Source organism: Paroedura picta, chromosome 2, assembly GCF_049243985.1.
Source record: "Paroedura picta isolate Pp20150507F chromosome 2, Ppicta_v3.0, whole genome shotgun sequence".
Taxonomy (NCBI): Eukaryota; Metazoa; Chordata; class Lepidosauria; order Squamata; family Gekkonidae; genus Paroedura; species Paroedura picta.
In genome coordinates, this window is record NC_135370.1 from 64352673 (window position 1) to 64373834 (window position 21162).

The 21162-nt window shown below is 43.8% G+C and overlaps 1 protein-coding gene across 3 annotated transcripts in view; it reads left to right on the top strand.

Annotated features, from left to right (window-relative positions):
• The window catches only part of ADCY5 (adenylate cyclase 5), a 285163-nt gene that overhangs the window by 137999 nt on the left and 126002 nt on the right, over positions 1-21162 (top strand). For all 3 annotated transcript variants that reach the window (XM_077320443.1, XM_077320440.1, XM_077320441.1), the window contains exon 2: positions 19605-19754. In XM_077320443.1, coding sequence (XP_077176558.1) covers positions 19605-19754 — 150 coding nt within the window. The remainder of the gene's footprint in view (positions 1-19604; positions 19755-21162) is intronic.

A 21162-nucleotide genomic window follows, 5' to 3' on the forward strand; every position in this document is an offset into this window, starting at 1 on the left:
CAGTGCAACTGAGGGAGAGTACGGAGGATGTGCTAGTCCTTGCAGCAGGGATCCACATTGAACCCAACAATAGCTGCTGTAGAGCTTGAGGGCTGCCTTGTGCTTGGTGAGATTATGTGCATGGGAGATGGGATCCCCCCCCCCGAGTCTTGCAGGCCCCAACTTGTCATATATGTCATTGTTACAAACATTAATCAAGACTGCATAGTGTAAAGATTTTTTTTAAATAACAACAGGTGGATCAATAAGTGGTTGACAAATTGTAGCCAGAGGGTACTTGTTAATGGTTCAGCATCTTCTTGGAAAAGAGTGACAAGTGGAGCACCCCAAGGATCTGTCCTGGGGCCTGTGTTGTTCAACATATTTATAAATTATCTGGATGAGGGATTAGACGGGATACTTATTAAATTTACAGACGATACTAAACTGGGACGGGTAGCAAACACAACTGAAGACAGCAACAGAATACAGGATGATCTTGATAGGCTCGAGAAGTGGGCTAAACTGAATAAAATGAAGTTCAATACAGACAAATGTAAAGTTCTGCATTTAGGTAGGAAAAACCAAATACACCAATATAAGATGGGGGAGACTTGTCTTGGCAGTAGCCTGTGCGAAAAGGATCTAGGAGTCTTAGTAGACCATATATTGAACATGAGTCTGCAGTGTAACTCAGTGGCTAAAAAGACAAATGGGATTTGGGGGTGTATCAAACGGAGTATCTTGTCCAGATCACGGGAGGTGATGGTACCGTTTTACTCTGGTTCAGCCTCACTTGGAGTACTGTGTGCAGTTTTGGGCACCCCAGTTGAAAAGGAATGTTGACAAACTGGAACGTGTCCAGAGGAGGGCAACAAAGATGGTGAGGGGTTTGGGACCAAGATGTATGAAGAAAGGTTGTGGGAGCTTGGTCTGTTTAGCCTAGAGAGGAGATGACTGAGAGGGGATCTGATAACCATCTTCAAGTATTTAAAAGGGTACCATATAGAGCAGCGGTCCGCAACGTTTTGCAGGCCACGGACCGCTGCACCGGAGTGTGGGGAGACGCATGTGCGTTTGCGTCCGGCGGCATGCTGGCAGCCGCGGCTCCCTCTCCCCGCCCCTCCAGGCCACAAGCTTCTCTACCCCCCCACCGCAGTGAGAAGCTTGCCGGGCCGCAAGCTAATTGGCCGCTTCAGCCGCGGCCCGGCACCGAGGCCTTGCCAGGCCACGGCCCGGGGGTTGGGGGCCACTGATATAGAGGATGGAGAAGAATTGTTCTCTCTTGGCCTGGAGGGACAGACCAGAACCACTGGGATGAAATTAATTCAAAAGAAATTCCATCTAAACATCTGGAAGAAGTTCCTGACAGATTGGTTTCTCAGTGGAACAGGCTACCTCGGGAGGTGGCAAAGGCAAAGGGGTAGCAGGTTACAGTAGATGAACAATTGGGATGTGAGTGTCCTGCATAGTGCAGGGTTGGACTAGATGACCCATGAGGTACCTTCCAACTCTATTATTTTCTATGATTCTTTGAACCTTTCTATCATGGTTCCATGGCCCATAAGTGACTTCAAGCTTCTTACAACATGCAATAGAAGTCAATATTTTTAAAGGAAAACTATGGGATAGAGAAAGCTAGATATTCCCCATTCTCTCAGGCCACTTTGGAATCTACTATATACCAAATGCCATAGACCAAAAATAGCACTTGAAATCAACATACAATTGTTGATGTGAATTCCTGAGTCAGTAAGCTGCTACATGCCACATGTATGTAACTCCTTTAGACAAATATTTCACATGAAAATGGAAATCTTCCCTTGATTGATTAGGTTCTCGTTAAAATTATATACATTTCAGCTTTTGTTTTAACAGAATTATTAGCGATTGGAACTTTCCATAATTGTCAAACATTTTAATGGACAGATTTCTCAAAACTGAGAGGAATCATTAAAACAGCTAAAATAGGGATTTGAGAGCCTGTTTCTTCAGGAACTTGAAGACTTCTTAAAGTATCATTGGCAAGGCTCAATACAGATCTAAACAGATTAGAAAGGCACAAAAACTACCTGTCTACTCACAGTGACCATAATGTCATGCCCAAGTGATTCCCCCACCCCCAAAAAATCTCCAGAATCCAGTCTGGCCTGGAGGAAATTCACCTACCATCCCACAGTGGTGATTAGCACCACTGGGTATGGAAGGAAGGGCCTCAGTTGTCATTTCTTTAAAAGCCCTAACCTCTTAAACCATTCTTCACAGGGAAGATGTTCCCTTCTCTTAATCATTTTTATTGCTCTCTTCTGTAGGCCTACATTTGTAATATGCTATTTACCAAATTCCCAGATTGAGTGTGACATCTTTAATTCATAGAATATATCTCATTTTGAATTTTATTTCATCCATAAATGAAGACACAGGGTGTGCTCCAGTATAGTATGCTATTATATAGAATGTCTTGATTTTCTTCAAATCAAATTATTTAGAAACCATTTTGATATTCTGTGACATATCTCCTCCTCCACCTTATGATTAGAACTGAGGCTCCCAAACCTATCATTTATCAATTATTTACTATTATTATTCATCAGTCTGTCATTAAATTTTGGTTCAAGACATCAATAGCTCCTGTTTTGTTTCAGTTGATAATTTCAGATTCCTCTATGTCCAGCTGAAGAAGGAAATTAAATACAGTATTTGCTGGCGTATAAGACTACTTTCCCCCCCTGAAAAACATGCCTCCAAGTGGGGGGGGGGGTCGTTTTATATGCCGGGTGCACTTCAGTTGGGATAGACATAGCTGCCCATAGTGGCCCATAGTACTGTATTTTGAGTGGAAATGTTGAGGGGTCGTCTTATACGCCCAGTCGTCTTATACGCCGGCAAATACGGTAAAAGATTTTCCCTTCCTATAGAGCAACTGAAGGAACAGTAGTCTGCAATACAGGACTACTGTACAGGACTAGCTGAAGTTCATGACATCCAGCTCATTCGAACTAAGAATCATCAGGTTTTTGGACGGATAATCAATCATTCCAAGATTTTTAATATTTTTATGTTGAACTAGTAATCAAGCCCGCTGCAGCTAAATGCAGCGGGCGCTAGGCACTTACTGTTGTTGGCTGTGTTTCTTCGGTGTCGGTGTTTCAGCGGCAGCGGTCTGATGGGCAGTGGCTGGCTTGGTCGGCGTTCTCTCGGCGGCGACTGCTTCGCACGACTGCCGGGGGCTCCGTCGGGCGGCATCCTGATGCGGCGAGAGGCGCCCCCGGCAGCCGCGCTTTGCGCGACTGCCGGGGGCTCCCTTGGACACACACACAGAGCCAGTTTGGTGTAGTGGCTAGGAGTGCTGACTTCTAATCTGGCATGCCGGGTTCAATTCTGCACTCCCCCACATGCAACCAGCTGGGTGACCTTGGGCTTGCCACGGCACTGATAAAACTGTTTTGACCGAGCAGTGATATCGGCTCTCTCAGTCTTACCTACCTCACAGGGTGTCTGTTGTGGAGAGAGGAAAGGGAAGGCGACTGTAAGCCGCTTTGAACCTCAGGTAGAGAAAAGTGGCATATAAGAACTGACTCTCCTTCTTCTTCTTCTTCTTCTTCTTCTTCTTCTTCTTCTTCTTCTTCTTCTTCTACAGACATCAAGTGGAGGGAATGGGGAGGGAGGCAGAGGCAGATCCCCCCCACCCATAATTTAAAACAGCCAAAAGGCTTCCGGCGAGCTCCCAGCCACCCCCCAGCTAACTCCCCAATCAGACCATTTATGCACTGGGAACTTCACTGCCCCAGCTTCCATGCAGGAACACAAATCTGGGATGGATGAGGTACACTGGGCCAAATGCTCCCCCATGTGGGTGCAGGAAGAGGTGGGGCAACCTGCCATGACTAAAACTCCAGCCTGCAGCCCGGCATGAAACCTCCAGTGCGTAAACGGTCTCAATCTGGGAAAATTAGTCAGGGGTGCTTCACACACATACACCATCAACCCATCACCCGTACCCTGCCTCCTCCGCTGAGCAGGAAATGGAGGGGGAAGGGTGGATGCAAGGGCAGGACATAGCACAGCTGACTATCGTGCATTTTACCCACCATATGTTCCTTTTGCTGGTTGTCCACTGGTGAATTGCACTTTTTAGGTTGGTGAATCCAACCTAAAATACCACTTTTTGGTATTCCCGAACTCGCACTTTAAAATGGAAAACGTAGCGAGCTGGCTGCTGCCAAGATGCCAGATGTAGGCAATGTCATGTGAAGCATCCAGAATATGCTGCCTGCATTCGGCAAACATTTCAGTATATTTATCGCATGCGGAAATGCCCTTAGTTTATTGTTATTTTAAAATACATTTTTCCCTAGAACAAACAAGCAGTAGGGTTGATTAGTGAAGTTTGATGAATAGCTTGGCTATTTGACTAACAAGTGAGTTATTTTAGTAATAGCTCCGAAACACCATTAATCTTTTGAAATTTCCCAATTTTTAATATCTCCTTGGCATATGCTTTCATGTTTTCTGGGATGTATGGAAAGCACATAGACTTGGTGAAAAAAAGCAATCTGGTGATATATCAGAATGGTCTGTGCAGACCTAACAGAGTTTGTTTGCTACTTCAGGGAGGAGTTAAGACATCTGGATACATGCATCTTAAACTCAAATTAAACCCAGTAATTTCAAGCATTTAACCTTATAAAATTAAATAAATTGTTGGAAAATGCATTGCTCTACAAATCTTTCAGTGCTTTTAACTTTTGTTTATTCAGGGTCAGTGTAAAACCACTTGGTGATATATTAATCACGTTATGATAGAAAAATGTACTCCTCCTCTAATTTTTCCAGCAAAATAGAGTATCATTAACACACTAAGGTTTCAGAAGTGTTTACAAAAGTTTGCAAGAGAGAGATGACAGCCCTCTGTCTTATCTTCTTATTTAAAACAACCAGAGTTAATTCTGGAATCCTGAACATGTGTTTAGTATCTGTCACACATGCAAAGTCCATCCTGTTACTACTGAAACATGTGTCATCGCGTCAGGATATACATCCATTTTTATTTTTTTATTTTTTATGATTAATGTCTAATGACTAATGATGTTACCAAAGTTAGGAGTGAAAGTTTGTAAGATATATTCAAGGGCCCCAACCTTAAATCAATTGCAGACTAAGCTCACAACTCCATCTTAAGCTTTGGCTCCAACTCATCATGGGCTTACCATGGGCCAAACCTTCCCACTTTTCTCTTCCACCCTAGTAAGAGGAGAAATGGCAACAGGAAGGACTGATTAGAGGTGGCAAAAAAGCCTTTAAGGAAGGTTTAAAAAAAAAACACACCAATTGCAACGAATATGCATTGATTTGTTGCAACGGGGAGACCCATCCAGCTAGCAGGTGATGTTTGAGCTGCCGTTTCATCGTTGCCACGCTCCCCCCGAGTGAAAAAAAAATCCCCCCCCCTCACGGGCGCGATTTTTGGCCGAAAACAGTGTGAAAAATAAAGTGAAAATAAACCAGCAAACGGGCCTCTGCGATGCTTGTGCTTGGTGACTTTAAACAGAGGGGCTGCAGCCAGGGAAGCCTCGCTGGGTAAACGAAGGCTCGCTGGTGCGTTGATCTCCGATCGCTTGGAGAAAGAAAAATGGCGATCGCTTTGCTGGAAGATCAGAGGAGAGAGCCAGGGGGAGGGACTTTGCAGAAACCGCAACAATGGTAACTCACAGAACTTTCCCACTAGTGTTGCAGATTGGTTGCAGGAGTGTAGCGCTTTCCAGAGGGTGAATCCACTTTTTGGGATTTCCCTGAAAGCGCTACAACGAAGTGCTTTTTGCAGATCGGTTTCAGGAGTGTTGCAGATTGTCAACGACGTTGTGCATAACGGCAAAACTGTAGCGATTTCAATTAACCATTGTGCTATTTTGGACGAATGCGGAACGGCCCTAATATTTTTCAGGTCCGATATACCAAAAATACTGTTTGTGTGTTTTTTTGCAGATGCCTAGTCAGTATATATGCTTTCATTTCTGACAGTAATGAGAAAGTTACTCATACTGATGATGGTAGTGTGCCCATCTAGCCATATTTAAGACTATACTCTGCTGTCACAGAATCTTAAGTTTTTACATATAATTCTGATATTAGAAAGTGCAAGAAGATATTACAAATCAATATACTTTTCACCAGATAACATGTCTGGTGGTAAGAAAGGGGACACTGTTTTGAACTGGCATACCATTAACCAAAGAAGGCTGTCTATTTACAAGTATCAGTTAGCGCATTCAGTCTACTTTCTGTATCATTTACTTACCTATTTCCTTTACAGTCTGGCTTTCTTACTGAGATTCAAAATTAGTAAACAAAAACTACAGTTTGTACAATAATGTGGACAACTGCCTACACATTTCACAGACTTTGAAATGCTAGTATTCCTTTTTAAAAATCCTTTCCTGAACTTCTCCATTTTACACAATCTGCAGAAAGTATAGAACGTGCTCACCGGGAATATGATGATCTTGTAGAAAATGCGCTCTAAATATGCATTCAAAAGTCTGTGGCTGAGCACTTCCTATTTTAGACAATGGTAAAGGTAAAAAAGGTAAAGGTATCCCCTGTGCAAGCACCGAGTCATGTCCGACCCTTGGGGTGACGCCTTCTAGCGTTTTCATGGCAGACTCAATACAGGGTGGTTTGCCAGTGCCTTCCCCAGTCATTACAATGGTACCTATGAACAAATGTTGTAGGTCAAACCAATATAAAGGGGAACAAGGTGTCCATAGTGAGTCTTAGTGAACGTGATGTACTGGTTTGTTTAGAAGACTTGCCCTGTCCATTTGCCCCCTCAGGAATTAATCTCAACAGATCCCCACATGATCTTCCTTGCTTACAGCAATTGGAACATTGCCTTATACTCCCAGGAAAGGAGGCTTTTGATATCAGTTGCCCATACAGTTTTGATACTAAAGCATCTCTGTCTATGGTTCTCCTTTCAATTATGTACTTATGTCTGCAACTTCCTTTAGGAAGCTTGCCATGCCTTATTGGATAAGTCCCCCAGCACCTCAGTGAAAGTTTTTGAATGTTGGCAGTGATCAACAGGTGTGACAAATACTGTTTCTAGACATCACATCACTAGCCAGAAACATAGTATTGTCTTGTCTTAAGTTCTTTTTATTAGGGAAGGAACTTTTCCTCCTGGAGATGCTGGAACAGCCCACAAAGAAGAAGAAGAAGAAGAAGAAGAAGAAGAAGAAGAAGAAGAAGAAGAAGAAGAAGAAGAAGAAGAAGAAGAAGAGTTGGTTCTTATATGCCGCTTTCCCCTACCCGAAGGAGGCTCAAAGCGGCTTACAGTCACCTTCCCATTCCTCTCCCCACAACAGACACCCTGGGGATGGGTGAGGCTGAGAGAGCCCTGATATCACTGCTCGGTCAGAACAGCTTTATCAGTGCCGTGACGAGCCCAAGATCACCCAGCTGGTTGCATGTGGGGGAATGCAGAATCGAACCCGGCATGCCAGATTAGAAGTCCGCACTCCTAACCACTGCACCAAACTGGCTCTCAGACAAAGACATATCAGATCCCCTTCTGTCCCTAGGGAACAGCTACTAGATGCTTAAGTAAGTAAGTCAAATTTCATCAGAAACTCAGTGTCTAATCTCAATTAGGAGAATTCAAATTCATGGAATCCTCACCTCTCCCTCTACCAACAAAGGCTTACGAAGAAAGACAAGTTGTATGTTGCTTGGACAGTCAAAATATTTGTGCATGTGCCGGGTATGTGTGTAGAGGTGGGGAGGGATATCTAAAAAATATCCTGTTTAGGCAATGATATACCTTACCTATGTCTGTTAATGAAGATTGGGATAATGGGTTTTAATTTTTATTGTGTTTGAGAACATTCATTAAAACTACTTGAGCACCACAACACAACCTTCCTTACTTAAATTAAAAGCAATTGCACTGAAGATTTCACTGAATTTGAGCTGCCTTTTGCAATAATGGAACAATGAACAGTAGCCTGAGAAGCAGCAATGTGATTAAGTAAATTCATAATCCTAGGAGCTCTTGGAAAATTTATAAGCTTGTTCTGCCACCCGCAAGGATAGAATGCCCAAGTAAACAACTAACATCTTTTTGTACTTGACTACAAATATTTCTGTGGATGCAAAAAAGCCATTCACATTGGCAGAAAAGAAATTCACATTGGCAGAAAAGAAATTCACATTGGCAGAAATGACCTTACCCAGTGGAGTTCAGATGGTTCAATAGCTCCAAGTAAGGACTATCTGGAGATTTGAGGAATTGGAGCCTGAAGGGTATAGTATGAGGAGGGGAGGGATTTCAGCAGAGTACAATGCCATAGAGTCCACCCTCCAGCTTAGTCTGTAATTTTCTCCTCGTAAATTGATTCCATTCCCTGGTGATCAGTTGCCATAGTAGGTCTCGAAACACTACCTGGAGATTGGTAACCCTATGCAGATGAGACCCATGCACACTTCAAATTATACAAAGTACTCTATAACAGTGTTCCCCAACTTTTTTTATCACCGGGGACCAGTCAACGCTTTTTTACTGAGGCCTGGTGTGGGGGGGTAGTCTTTTGCCAAGGGACGCCACCGCCTTAGCCCCTGCTCCATTTGCTTTCCCACCAGCGCCCTGACTTCCTGCCGCCTGCTTGGCAGCACTGCTAGCAGCAGCTATGCAGTACCACGCCGAGAGGGAGCCCCAGCCATGGCAGCCCCCGGAGAGCACCAAAGGTGAGCCAGCGGCACAGTGGCAAGGCAGCCCCCGAGGCAGCAGCCAGGAAGGAGGATGAGGAGGAGCTGCAGCCCGGGTTGGGGACCACTGCTCTATAATACAGAAGGAGAACTAGAGGCATAATGGGCTAATAAAAAGTAGCAGATGACTGAGAAGAAAATGGCATGCCACAGCATGATGGCTATTGATTTACACACAACAGGGCAAACAGACTACATATCAAGAAAACACAAGGGAACTATGTGGGGTGGAAGAGAAACTACACTAATTTGATAAAAGTTCCCCCCTCATTTGTCAGATACTCTTTACATGTTTATGATTTCTAAACAAATGTAATTTTCCTTTCAATTGTATTATTTTAAGTTTAACGTTACACACTGGGGACTTGTGTATACACAATGCTTATGTGGCAATTATCCCAGAATAGTTGCCATCTGTTCATTTGTTGCATTAGAATCTCCTGACAGAATCTTGTGAGCCTCTGGTGAATTATTCCTAGCCGCATTTTAGAGATGTAGTTAGCAGCCATACAAAGGTAAATACAAACTAATTTAAACTGGAAACAAAATCCAACATGAGAAGCCAGTAGCGAGGGAAGTGTGCAGATGTACCAAAAAAGTTAGTTAAAATAAAAGGGAAAGAAAACCATAAAACTGGCCTGTTGAGGACAGAAAATCTTGAGACAAGCTGAATGTCAGTGCTCCATAGCCCCACAGTTCCTTGTGTGCCCCAGACTGTGTTTTGTTGTACTCCTCCCATGAGAGAATAATATAGCAGTCAAAATGAACAGTAGTGAGGAATATTTGTACCTTTACCCATGCTCTGCATCTCTATTATGAATTTACAACATTTAAAAAAAAAAGATGGGCAGTGTCATTTGTGGGAAACTGGCTTATGAGGAGGAAAAATGTCCTATACCTAGTAATTTTCTATAATTGTAACTATATTGAAAAATCTCCCTTTTATTAATTAGAGAGGCTGATTATGGTAGAGAAGTTGTGAGCTCTTCTATAGTGCATGAGTCATTGCAAGCAGAACTCAGTGGCAGACAGCTGTTCCCCTGTGTTGAAAAAGAGAGCATGTGGAGTTTGTAATTGCAGCAAGCAGAAAACTAATGAAACTCCTCAAGGACATGAGGTTTGTACAAGCCACTAACTATTGCAAAGCAATTTGTATGAATCTTTGTTGACAATGTCATCCACGATGATTATTTGGAATGGCTTGTGCACATCCGGCTTTCCAGAAGCAAAGTGCTTTGAGGCACATTCATAATTAGTTGCTTTGTATCATGACTGTCTAATGACTTCAGCAACATCAACAAGCACTACAGAGGACTGGCAAAATCTAACTATGGATGAAATGTCAGTGGAGCTGTTTTGCAGAATCATTTACTTTTCAAGTCAGACTGTTCTGGGTGTGCTTGTTGGATTGTTCTGCAACTATCCCTGCACTGTCTTGTTGAAGAAAATCTCTTTATTGAGGATACAATGATGCTAACATCTCTTAACCTTTGCTAAGACTAAACACCTAGGAACCGTTGCATCTTCTTAACCTCCATTCCCCTGGCTCCCCACATTCATTTATTTTAATGCAAAACACTCCAAATACCATTTTTCTTAGCCAGGCCATGAGAGAGATAATACATTCCCACACATCAAACAACTTTACAGCTGGAATCCTTGGTGCAAAATACTACCCTAAACCAGCTACATTCATACCTAAGGAAATTAATTATACAGAATGAAAGGCAGATAAAATTTGGCAAAAATTGGATACTTGGATACATGGATTAGACTAGTGGTCCGCAACCTTTTTAAGGCTGCGGACCGGCGGCAGTAGGGAGGGCGATCACCTGACCACTTACACTGCGCATGCCGTTTGTGGCCGTGTGTGGCACAAATGCACATGTGTGGCCCTGCTTCCCTCTCCCCCCCACACAAAAAGAAGCTTGCTGGGCTGCAAGCTAATCGGCCACTTTTTGCTTGCGCCCTGGGAAGTTTCGTACTGCAGGGGGGGTGGGAGCCGAGGCCTGGCGGTTGGGGTCCACCGGTTTAGACAATAATTCATGGCTATGTTATTTATATGGTGTTTCTTGGTTCTTAAGTTTCTGTAAAGTGTCAATTGTCACTAGGCTTTATTTTTTAATATTTGTTTTATTTTTAATATGAAAAGAAGGTAGAGAAAAACACAGGGATAGAATGTCAGGTACAGAAGGGGAAAGGTAGGAGGAGGTTCATGATTTTTTCCTTTACAGGCTCATCCTTTAGTTACAACACATTGTTCTTTATGTATCTTAGCACTTTAGTAGACATTTCCAGTGCTGCTGAAACTGTTCTGATGACTCTTCATTTAAAATGCTCGTCAGTTTCGCTGTTGATCCAAGTGTGGTCAGTTTGTCTATCCATTTGTCTGGTCCTGGTAGGGATGATTGTCTCCATCTTGTCACTACAATTGCGGCAGCTGTTGCATAAAAGAATATTTCTTGTAGCTGCTTAGGTAGGTTGGGGGGAAGAAACATAACAACATATATTTAGCATTCATTGGAAACATACATTTCATTTTGTGTGTGTGTGTGTACCTTCACCCAATTTTTTTGAGCAATTTCACACCTCCAACACATATGATAGTACGATCCTACTGTCTTTTGACACCTCCAGCATCTGCTATCTACATTTGGGGGCATTTTACCCAGCACCTTAGGGGTGATATACCATCTATAAAATATTTTGAACCATCCCTTCCTTAACAGTTGACTCTTTGTTATCTTGATGTTTCTCCTCCAGAGTTGTTCCTATTCCTCTAAATATTTTTGTCCAAAATTTTGCATCCACTTAATCATGTAGATTTTTACTTGTTTGTTTTCTGTTTCCATTTTTAACAGATATTTATAAATCCGGGCTAACAATTTTTTTTTTGCATTTTAATTAGTGTTTCGAACTTAGTAAGTTTACTGAGTAGACTTCAATTCCCCCATTTCTGATTTTAATCTTGAAACTAATTGTTGATGCGTGAGCCAATCTAAGATCTTGTTTTCTTGTACTATCTGAGAATGACTCTTCATTTGTCCTTGGGTTGTTATCCTTATCCATTGTTCCTCTTAATATTTGTGAAACAGCCCTGGGGGTAGAGAGTGTCCTGGCTGTCTGAGATGGAACAGGGCCAATCAGGGTGCAGCCAGCAAAGCTGGCCACACCCTGATTGGCCCTCCCTCTCCAGCTCTTGCCCTCCTTCCCTGGACACTAGCCACTTTGGTCTCAGACGCCTGCCTGAGAGAGACACACAGAGAGCCCTATCAAACCGCAGATGACTCCGGTTACCTGCTATGGCTCCTGCTGCGAGGGGGAGAGAGAGAGAGACAGAGACAAACTGCAAACTAGCCCCAAACTGCCCCAAACTGCAAAGACCCTGGCTTCCCTGCTAAGAAGGAGCCCTGATTACCTCCTATGGCTCCTGCTGTGTGTGTGAGAGAGATCTGCACCTGTCGGTGTCCCCTGGATCCTAGCGCCCACTGCATTCCTGGTTGCAATGGGCTTTCTTGCTAGTTAAATCTATATACTTCAGTGCTCCCTAGGCTTTATGAAACTTTATTTATCACTAGGCTTTATGAAGCTTTTCAGTACAGCCTAATGAAGCTACAGTTCTAACAATGATACAAGCTTAAACTTTCTGTGTTTGCAGAAGGTCTTCTTGGAAAGCTACCAAACTACCATGGTGGCTGTATTACTGGGACTTCTTAGAATTAGTGGTAAGATCAAAGTCAAGTATGCTGGATCACCACATTGGTGAGTAAGGTGCAATCAACTGTATGAGGAGCTGTTATCAACCAAAGCTGAAGAAACCAAAGAAGCAGAGAAAGCTATTGTAAATTCAAGAGTAGAAAGTTGACCTTCTACTCACCACTAGCACATCTGCCTTTTTGGGATTAAAACATGGGGACACCATTATATCTAATTTGGCCCTTTTATTTAGAACTACCTGTAACTCTGTCTAGCTTGAGAAAGATTTTTTTTTTGGCCTACATTTGTTTTACATAAAATGAAATGTAGCAAAACACTGAAACAGCAGGAAAATATGTCTGTAATCTGATAGGCAAAATATTCATCTAATGTTTAAAAAAATTATTATCCCTACTCCCTCTTCACCAGTTCCCCTAGATTAATATCATACACAGTCATTCATGACACAGGTTTTGTGTCATTTTGAAAGGTCATTTTGAAAGCATCCCTTCTTTAACATATCTTCTGCATTTAGTTCTCTGTTGAATGGCATCTGGTGTTTAAATAATGAAATACAAATATAGCACACTGGCATAGCATCTTGACGCAAGCTGGTGTTTGTGGTGGTTCTACCAGGCTTTCCCCTGAAATTACCATAACACGAGACTGTTACCCAAGCCTTTTAGTGTTTAGAGGGACAAATTAACACTGTGGACAGCTCTTGAAAGGGAAAAAAAATTCCCTTGGAAAAGCTAAACTAAATGTGATGGAGATGTATTCTTCCAAAGAATTCCTATTAAAAATCCCCACATCTTTACTTATTTGGATTAGAACTGAAATAGCAAATATTTGGATATCTGATCATTTTACAAATATTTTATATTCTGCATTTTCCTTTCACAATTTCTAAACATCAATGGCCGATGTTTAGCAGTATCTGCAGAAAGTAACCATAAGGAGATCTACTGAGAAAGTCTATTAGATGGGGTTTAATCCCAGGAACATGTTCTTATGTTTGCACTGTAAATGTATAAATCAGTATTTTGTTGGATCTGACAGCCAATATGCAATAGAAGCCAGTGGCTGACAACTAACACTGAGACACATAGTGTCAGGACGTCCCCCTAAGCACCCTCTATTGAAATTCATTTCCAGCCTGTCAGGATCATCCTGTATCCTGATGCTGTCTTCTGATGTGTTTGCTACCCCTCCCAATTTAGTGTCTTCTGCAGATTTAATTACATCTTAAATACCAAGACAATTATGCAATATTTATGATATTATATGCCTGTAGGCTTTGTGTTTAAAAGCAATAGAGCACTGGTGATGGTGATAATGATGCTTAGAGCTGGTACAAATGCTATTTCTTAGGAGGTTAACAACCAGTGTATTTTGTTCGATGTGAGAATAAAGGTCATATAGGTTTGTTATACTATCAATATGCTACTGTTATGAAGTCTGGAAATATTAGTTGGGGTTGAGCTAGAACTACTATAAAAGCAAGTGTCTTTCTTTTGTTTGGAAAAGGTCTCTCATCTGCCTTCCAGATACTGTACACCTGAACTTTTCACTTGTCTAGTCTAAAATTTTAATTTGGGACAGACATCTTCCTTTTAAACCGTGAGACCTAGTTTTGCAATTAGGGTTATTTCTGGGTTTTTCAAACAGTTATAACTAGGAACACACCTTTATTTCTTCAAGTATTACCTCAGACCTCAGCCAGATGGCTCCCAAAGGAGCTTTTGACAACTCAACAAATTAAGGTACAACAAAACCACAATTAAAATCACATTTAAAATCCAGAACAGGAATGTTGATCTATGAAGAATGGAGCCAAAGAGGAGCAATCCAGAGTGATAATTAATAAATCACTGTAGCTTACCTTGCCTATGATTTTGCAAGTGAAAATCAGCTGGTTCAACCTGCTTGTTAGGCAGTTCCTGAAAGAGGAGCCCATTGTGAATAAGGCCCTGGTTTTAGAAATGAACTACTAAGCTTTTGATGGCAGAGAAAACCCAACAAGATTTCTACCAATGAGTTTATGCCCTTGGGGCACATATAAAATGAGATGCTTTTCAAATGAGATGCTGTCAGCCAAGACAGCTAAGGAATCTGTAGACTATAACAAGCATTTTGAACTGAACCTGGAAACTACTGGGCTGCCAATATTTCTGATTAGTTGCACTTTTAAGGGCTTTTCAGAGGTGCTACTACTGTCTTGATGGTACCATCATTATGATGCTGACATCCCTGTACCCAAGAGAAGAACTAGTATGTCAAACAAGGTTTGAAAAAGTTTTCCCAGCCAAGGATACTACTTGAACATCAAGCAGTAGTATTAGGAACAGGAGTACCTCCAAGCTGCAAACTTTACATTTTCAGGAATGGTAGCTCTATCTGTCCAGGACAGATATATTACTGTGAAAAACCTAAGCCTGGGTCCCCCAGCTTTTCACCTGAGGACTACTCAATCCTGTATGTCTTTGAGTTAGAATGCACACAAATAAAGCTATAGGTTAATTGAACTGTCTAAAAAAGGGATATTACTATGCATTACAGTCTCTATTGCTTTGCAGCAAAGAAATTAAAAAGCTTTCTGGTATAATAAGCGTCCAAGCTGTAACCTAGAGCAGTGATCCCCAACCTTTTTATCACCGGGGACCGGTCAATGCTTGACAATTTTACTGAGGCCTGGGGGGTGGTAGTCTTTTGCCGAGGGACGTTGCCGCTGCCTGAACCCCTGCTCCACTTGCTTTCCTGCCAGTGCCCCTGACTTCACGCTGCCTGCTGGGGGGCACGGCCAGCAGCAGCTGCACAGTGCCACGCCAAGGGGGAGCCCCAGCCATGGCGGCCGCTGGAGAGCACCAAAGGTGAGCCGGTGGCAGAGTGGCAGGGCAGCAGCCAGGGAGGAGGACAAGGAGGAGCTGTGGCCCGGTACCAACTGATCTACGGACTGGTACCGGTCTACAGACCGGGGGTTGGGGACCACTGGCCTAGAGCACTGTATGATGTAGCATAACATATCAAAGCATACTAGCAGAGCATAAGCATAACATTAGCATAGCTTTTCTGTGGTCTGTACCCCACTTGTAGTCTTTTGGCCTCAGAGATCAGGTGATCTTAATGCTCCACACATAGGTCTCCCTTGATGGAACTTTCCAGAGACTGTTAGCAATCACTCCTAATTTCTTCCTCCCTTCTAGCCATATGACCAACACAGGTTCTCATAATTAACCCATCAACTCATTTTTTAATCCAACCCTGAAAGATATAAATATGGTACCAATAGGAAGGCCCAAATTACAAACACCTGCATGCCAGGTGGTCCTTTAATAATCGTGTTAACCCTTGAGAGAAACTAGTTTGGTTTGCCTCACAATTAGCTATTCCTAATTCAGTAGGATCACCTACCTTTAACATAAGTTGTACCTGGATTGACTCTTACTGGCTCCAGAAATTTTACTTTATCACTGAGATCTGAGGAGGAAAAACTTTTTATTTATTTATGTTTGCATTTGTATGCTGCCTTTTCTCAGAGGGCTCTGGGCTGCTTACAACAGTTTATAAATATCACATAAACAGTAAAATCATATAAAAGCCTTTTTCTCTTAAGAGAGAGGCACATAAAGTGCACCCATTAATCATCGGTGGCAGGAGTTAGTCAGTGTGTTGAGTGCTTTCTATGATCTCTCAGTGGTTCTCAACCTAGGGGTTGCGACCCCATTTGGGGTCGCCTGGCCCCCTTTTCGGGGTCCCAAGTTTGGTTGCCACCACCGCAGTGGCCGGGGCAGCGGTGGGCAGCAGTGGCAGCCACAAGCGGCAACGACTGGCAGCAGCGGCAGGCGGTGGTGGGGCAGTGGTGGCAGGCGGCGGTGGGCAGCAGCAGATGGCCGGCAGCAGCAGAGCCATTGCAGTGGCCGCCTCCACACTGCCTGACCATTGTGTGCATGTATGCGCACGCTCGCATGTACACACACACTGCCCACGTGTGTGTGCACCGCTGCCGACCCCACCACTGCTGCAGTTGGGGTTGCGGTATCAGAGAGGTTGAGAACCGCTGTTCTAAGTGTGTAGCTATGGAGACAAGATAGGATCTTGCAGCACTTCAGATCCTATGGAGCAGAACAGCAGTGTCATACTTCAGTCTTTTAGAAACTTCCTGAGATATATAAGCAGTGATCCCTTATTTAAACTGGGCCAGCAGTTCTGAACCCCTCAACAACTAGAGGGCCCCCATTTTTATCTTTTAAAATTTGTAGATTTCCGGCAGCGGTGGTCTGAGGCGGGGGGGCTGTCCCGGGCGGCGGTCTCTGTTCGACAGCATCCTGATGGGGCGGGGGCTGCCCTGGGCGGCGGTCTTTCGGCTGCGTCAGGCGGCCAGGCAGGGAGGCCCCGGCAGCTGCGCTCCGCGCAACTGCCGGAAGCTCCCTCGGGCGGCGGCCTGATGCAGCGAGAGGCGCTTTGTGCCTCTCGCCGCATCAGGCTGGGAGCAACTGCGAGCCGCAGTTGTGCGCGGCTCGCAGTTGCTGGGGCTGGGAATGGGAGGGACCAATCGGCAGGCGCTTCGCGCCTGCCGATTGGTCCCTCCAATTGTCTGTCCTGAGGAAGGGTCCAATCCGGACCCTTCCCCATCACGGACAAATCCCACCTTAGAAGCCCTTAACCAGTTATTTAGTCCGTGGTGCCCACGGCGCCACGGGCGGTTTAAAGATCATAAATTATAGAACCATAGAGTTGGAAGGGGCCATACAGGCCATCTAGTCCAACCCCCTGCTCAACGCAGGATCAGCCCTAAGCATCCTAAAGCATCCAAGGAAAGTGTGTATCCAACCTTTGCTTGAAGACTGCCAGTGTGTGTGTGTGTGTGTGTGTGTACAAAAAACACTTTTTGTTCCATTTAATATTTTGGAAATAGCCTCCTGGGCAAAGGCTGTCTGGGCCCTTTTCATCCTGCGATTCTGGCCCCAGGAGAATCAGAAGACGCACAGCAAGGTGTGCCTTCTGATTGGCCAGCCACCCTCAGACCTACCCTCCACAAACCTGGCAAAGCCAGTGGCCACCATTTGGCCACTGGACTTCGGCAGGGATGGAAGTCAGCTTCAGTGGCCCCAGTACGGGGGTGGGTGGCCAAGGGGCCTGCCTACCGCTGCCCAGCTGGCCCTCGAGGCTTGCCTGGGCATTGACAGGACTCTAGCTGGTGCAGGGTGGGTGGGAGAGGGGGCTGCCTGGCGTACCAGAGCCAAGCCTCGAGAGCCGCACAAGGTGGTAATGGCTTTCTATGAAATAAATGTCTATTGATATACCAATGGATCAACCTGAATGCACTTCTAAGGTTCTCCAGAAGAAGAATGAAAGAAAACATTCTTTAAATAAAAGCAGTTGCCTTCAGGATACTAATCTATTTGAAGTAATCTTGACACTCTATCTTTAAACAGTTGAATGTACTCATGTATTACACTAGAACAACTTAAAAACAAGTTCAGACTTAATTGTGTATTGAAATACTGGATGTTTTGTGGGGGTGAGATGCTTAGTTCATGGAGAGATAGCTCAATAATGAAATAAAACTCTATTTGTGGATGTGCAAAAAAACCCTTTGCTCCGCAGGTCCTGAAAGTTCACTTTCAAGTTTACAAAAATGTCTTTTTTGTTGTTGAAACAGTTCTGCAGAAGTGAGGGCCCCAACTAGACTTTATTATGGGGAATCCTCTGAGTTGAAACAGAATTGTATAGCAAGAGATTAAGTAGGAAGGGGTGGCAACATTTAAATTGTATCTTCGATGATACTACTGCTTACCAACTTTGATTTTAGCAGAGTGGAAAAAATAACAAATGTGCTTTGTCCATGTTTGCAAAATATTAGTTTCAAAAAGGAAAAGCATCAGTTTGGATGAGACACTTGTTATGTGAACAGACCTTCAGTCATATGGAATCCCTTGGAGCAGTTTTCCTGTTATGGAAATATGCTAAGTGAAACATAAGGGCTTGACTCCTTTTCCCCAGATGGAAGGATTTCTGTCTGTGGAGTGTGATTTTCTTTCCTCCCCATCCGACTGCAGCCAAATTGCGCCCTGAAGAAGCAGCATTTGGGGGAATATTTGGGCTGCCATGGTAAGGGTGAGGCAAGAAATTAATGCTCCAATGACAGTCAGCTGTTCTGCAAAAAGTGTGATCTGACCACATGTTTTGTTGAAAATGGCTGCTTTGGAAGGTAGATTCTGTGGCACTGTACCCCAATGAAGTCCCTCCCCTCCACAAATCCTGCAATTCTCAGGTTCCACCCTCCAAATTTCCAGATATTTCCCAACTTGGACAACCCTAACTATGCAGCAGCCAGGTTATTGCTAGAGACCGGATACAGGGATCATATCACCGCTGTGTTGAAGAATCTGTTTGGTTTCTGGGCATCATTCAGAGTGCTGGTTGTTATGTACCAGGCCCTAAATAGCTTGTGCCTCAGATACTTAGAGATACCTCTTCCCACACTCTTCCCAGCATGCCATTTGAACTCTTCATCTCAAGCTCTGGGCTCTCAACCTGCAGAGACAGTGCGTTTTTGGTGATGGTACCTTGCCTTTGGAGTGCTATAACCATTGAAACTTCCTAGGCATCTACTTTCCTTTAGGTATCAGGCCAAAATATCAGGCCTTTACATAAACTTTGAATTAAAGGGTTCAATTTTTCTTAGCTATTTTATGGCCTACTGCTACCCCAAAAACTGTTTTATTAATATTATTTTATACTGTTCTGTGTTTTATGTGCTTTTGTGCCTTGGATTACTTTCAATGATGCTTTTATTGGTATTTTTTGATAGTATTGGTTTGGATAATTTTATCATTATTTTTATTGTATAGTTGCTTTATTATTGCGAGTTGTCTTGAGCAGATCTTGAGAAGTGGCATATAAATTTATGAAAGGAAAGAAATTCTTCAGTCCACAGAAAGAAGTATGAATGATACTCTGCTGTGAGATGGTGTTACCTCAAAAGTAGAAAGGCATGCAAAATATGACATGTTCTTATTATAGTATCCACGTGAGTCGGAAAAGTATAAGAACTATATATAGTTGAGTGGAGAGCATGTTTGATCTCATAGTATTGTTATTCTGGTTTCAGGCATGTAACAATTTCTGTCTTTCTCTCCCTTTCTTCATCCCAATTGCAGCTGGTATCCAACATCCTCATTTTCACCTGTACAAACATTGTAGGAGTATGTACACACTATCCAGCCGAAGTGTCCCAAAGACAGGCGTTTCAGGAGACCAGGGAGTGCATCCAAGCTCGGTTACATTCTCAGAGAGAAAACCAGCAGCAGGTAAAACAACAACACAATAATACATGTAGAAATATTATTGAAATTTGTTTTTGCTTGAATATTGTAAATGGGTTATTATTAGCTTTCATTATATGAACAGGAGTTGAGTTATCTATACTGTAATTTGATGCTAGCATATGGAAACTAGTGGATTCTCAAGACCTGTGCTGTCCTACCACTGAACCAGTCTGTACAGCAGAGCTGATTACTACCCAAGCAAAGCCCAAGCCTGAGAAAAACCCCAGACAAATCTGAAATATTAATTGGGGGGTTAACCCCCCCTTCCAAATAATAGAACCAGCACCTGTAGCTTTAAGAAACAAATGCCCTATGACTTCAATGGCTATTCCTAGCGTCCAAACCTTTTCTTCTGTAAGTAAAAGGCAGGAAGAATGGGCAGGGCTGTTTACAGAACTGTTTTGTCCTTTGAAGGAAGACTGGCTAAAGCCAGGTGGAGTAGCAATAACCATGCAATTTGCTACCACCTGACTTGCATGACTCACCTGGGTCTAGCTGCTGGCGACTGTTCCACAGATGCTGTCTCACAGAAGCTGGTATGGTGTAGTAGTTACAGACTAGGATCTGGAAGAGAGAGCGCTTCCTGGGGGCCTGGCAAGCATGCCTCTGCGAGGCCCTGGGTGTGCTTTCCAGGCCTTTAGGAAGTTCTCCCCCCCCCCCCACTCCCCAGCAGCCAGGCCTCTTACCTGGGGCCCTGCAAGGCCGTGGAGCGGCGGAGTCACAGACATGCCTGGCTCTAACAGCCAGGCACGTCTGTGAGGGAAGGGGTGAGGGCTTGGTGAGGGAGGGCGGGAGCTGTAGGGGCAGGGCCAATCAGGGTGCAGCTGGCCCACTAGCGTTTTCATGGAAGACTCAATACGGGGTGGTTTGCCAGTGCCTTCCCCAGTCATTACTGTTTACCCCGCAGCAAGCTGGGTACTCATTTTACCGACCTCGGAAGGATGGAAGGCTGAGTCAACCTTGAGCCGGCTGCTGGGATCGAACTCTCAGCCTCATGGGCAAAGCTTTCAGACGGCTGCCTTACCACTCTGTGCCACAAGAGGCTCTAAGGGATAAGATAGACCAGTCTTTTCCCAACGTTTTTACCCTTGAGAACCTCCTGAAACATTCTTCAGCCTTTGAGAAACCCCAGAAATGGCACAATCATACAGAATAGGGATGGGAAGCATCGCTGTGTATATGCCCACCTGGGCCCCCTCTCCTTCCCATCCCCTCCAGGCCCGTCAGTGGCCATTTGGGGTGGGGTGTCAACATGACCATATATGGTCATACCACCCAATAAATTTATATATTTGGGAAACCCTTCAAGGGCCATCACGAAACCCTGATAGAGAAAGCCTGCCATAGAGCTTACCCTCTGAAGAAGACATTTTCTCCAGGGAAACTTAAC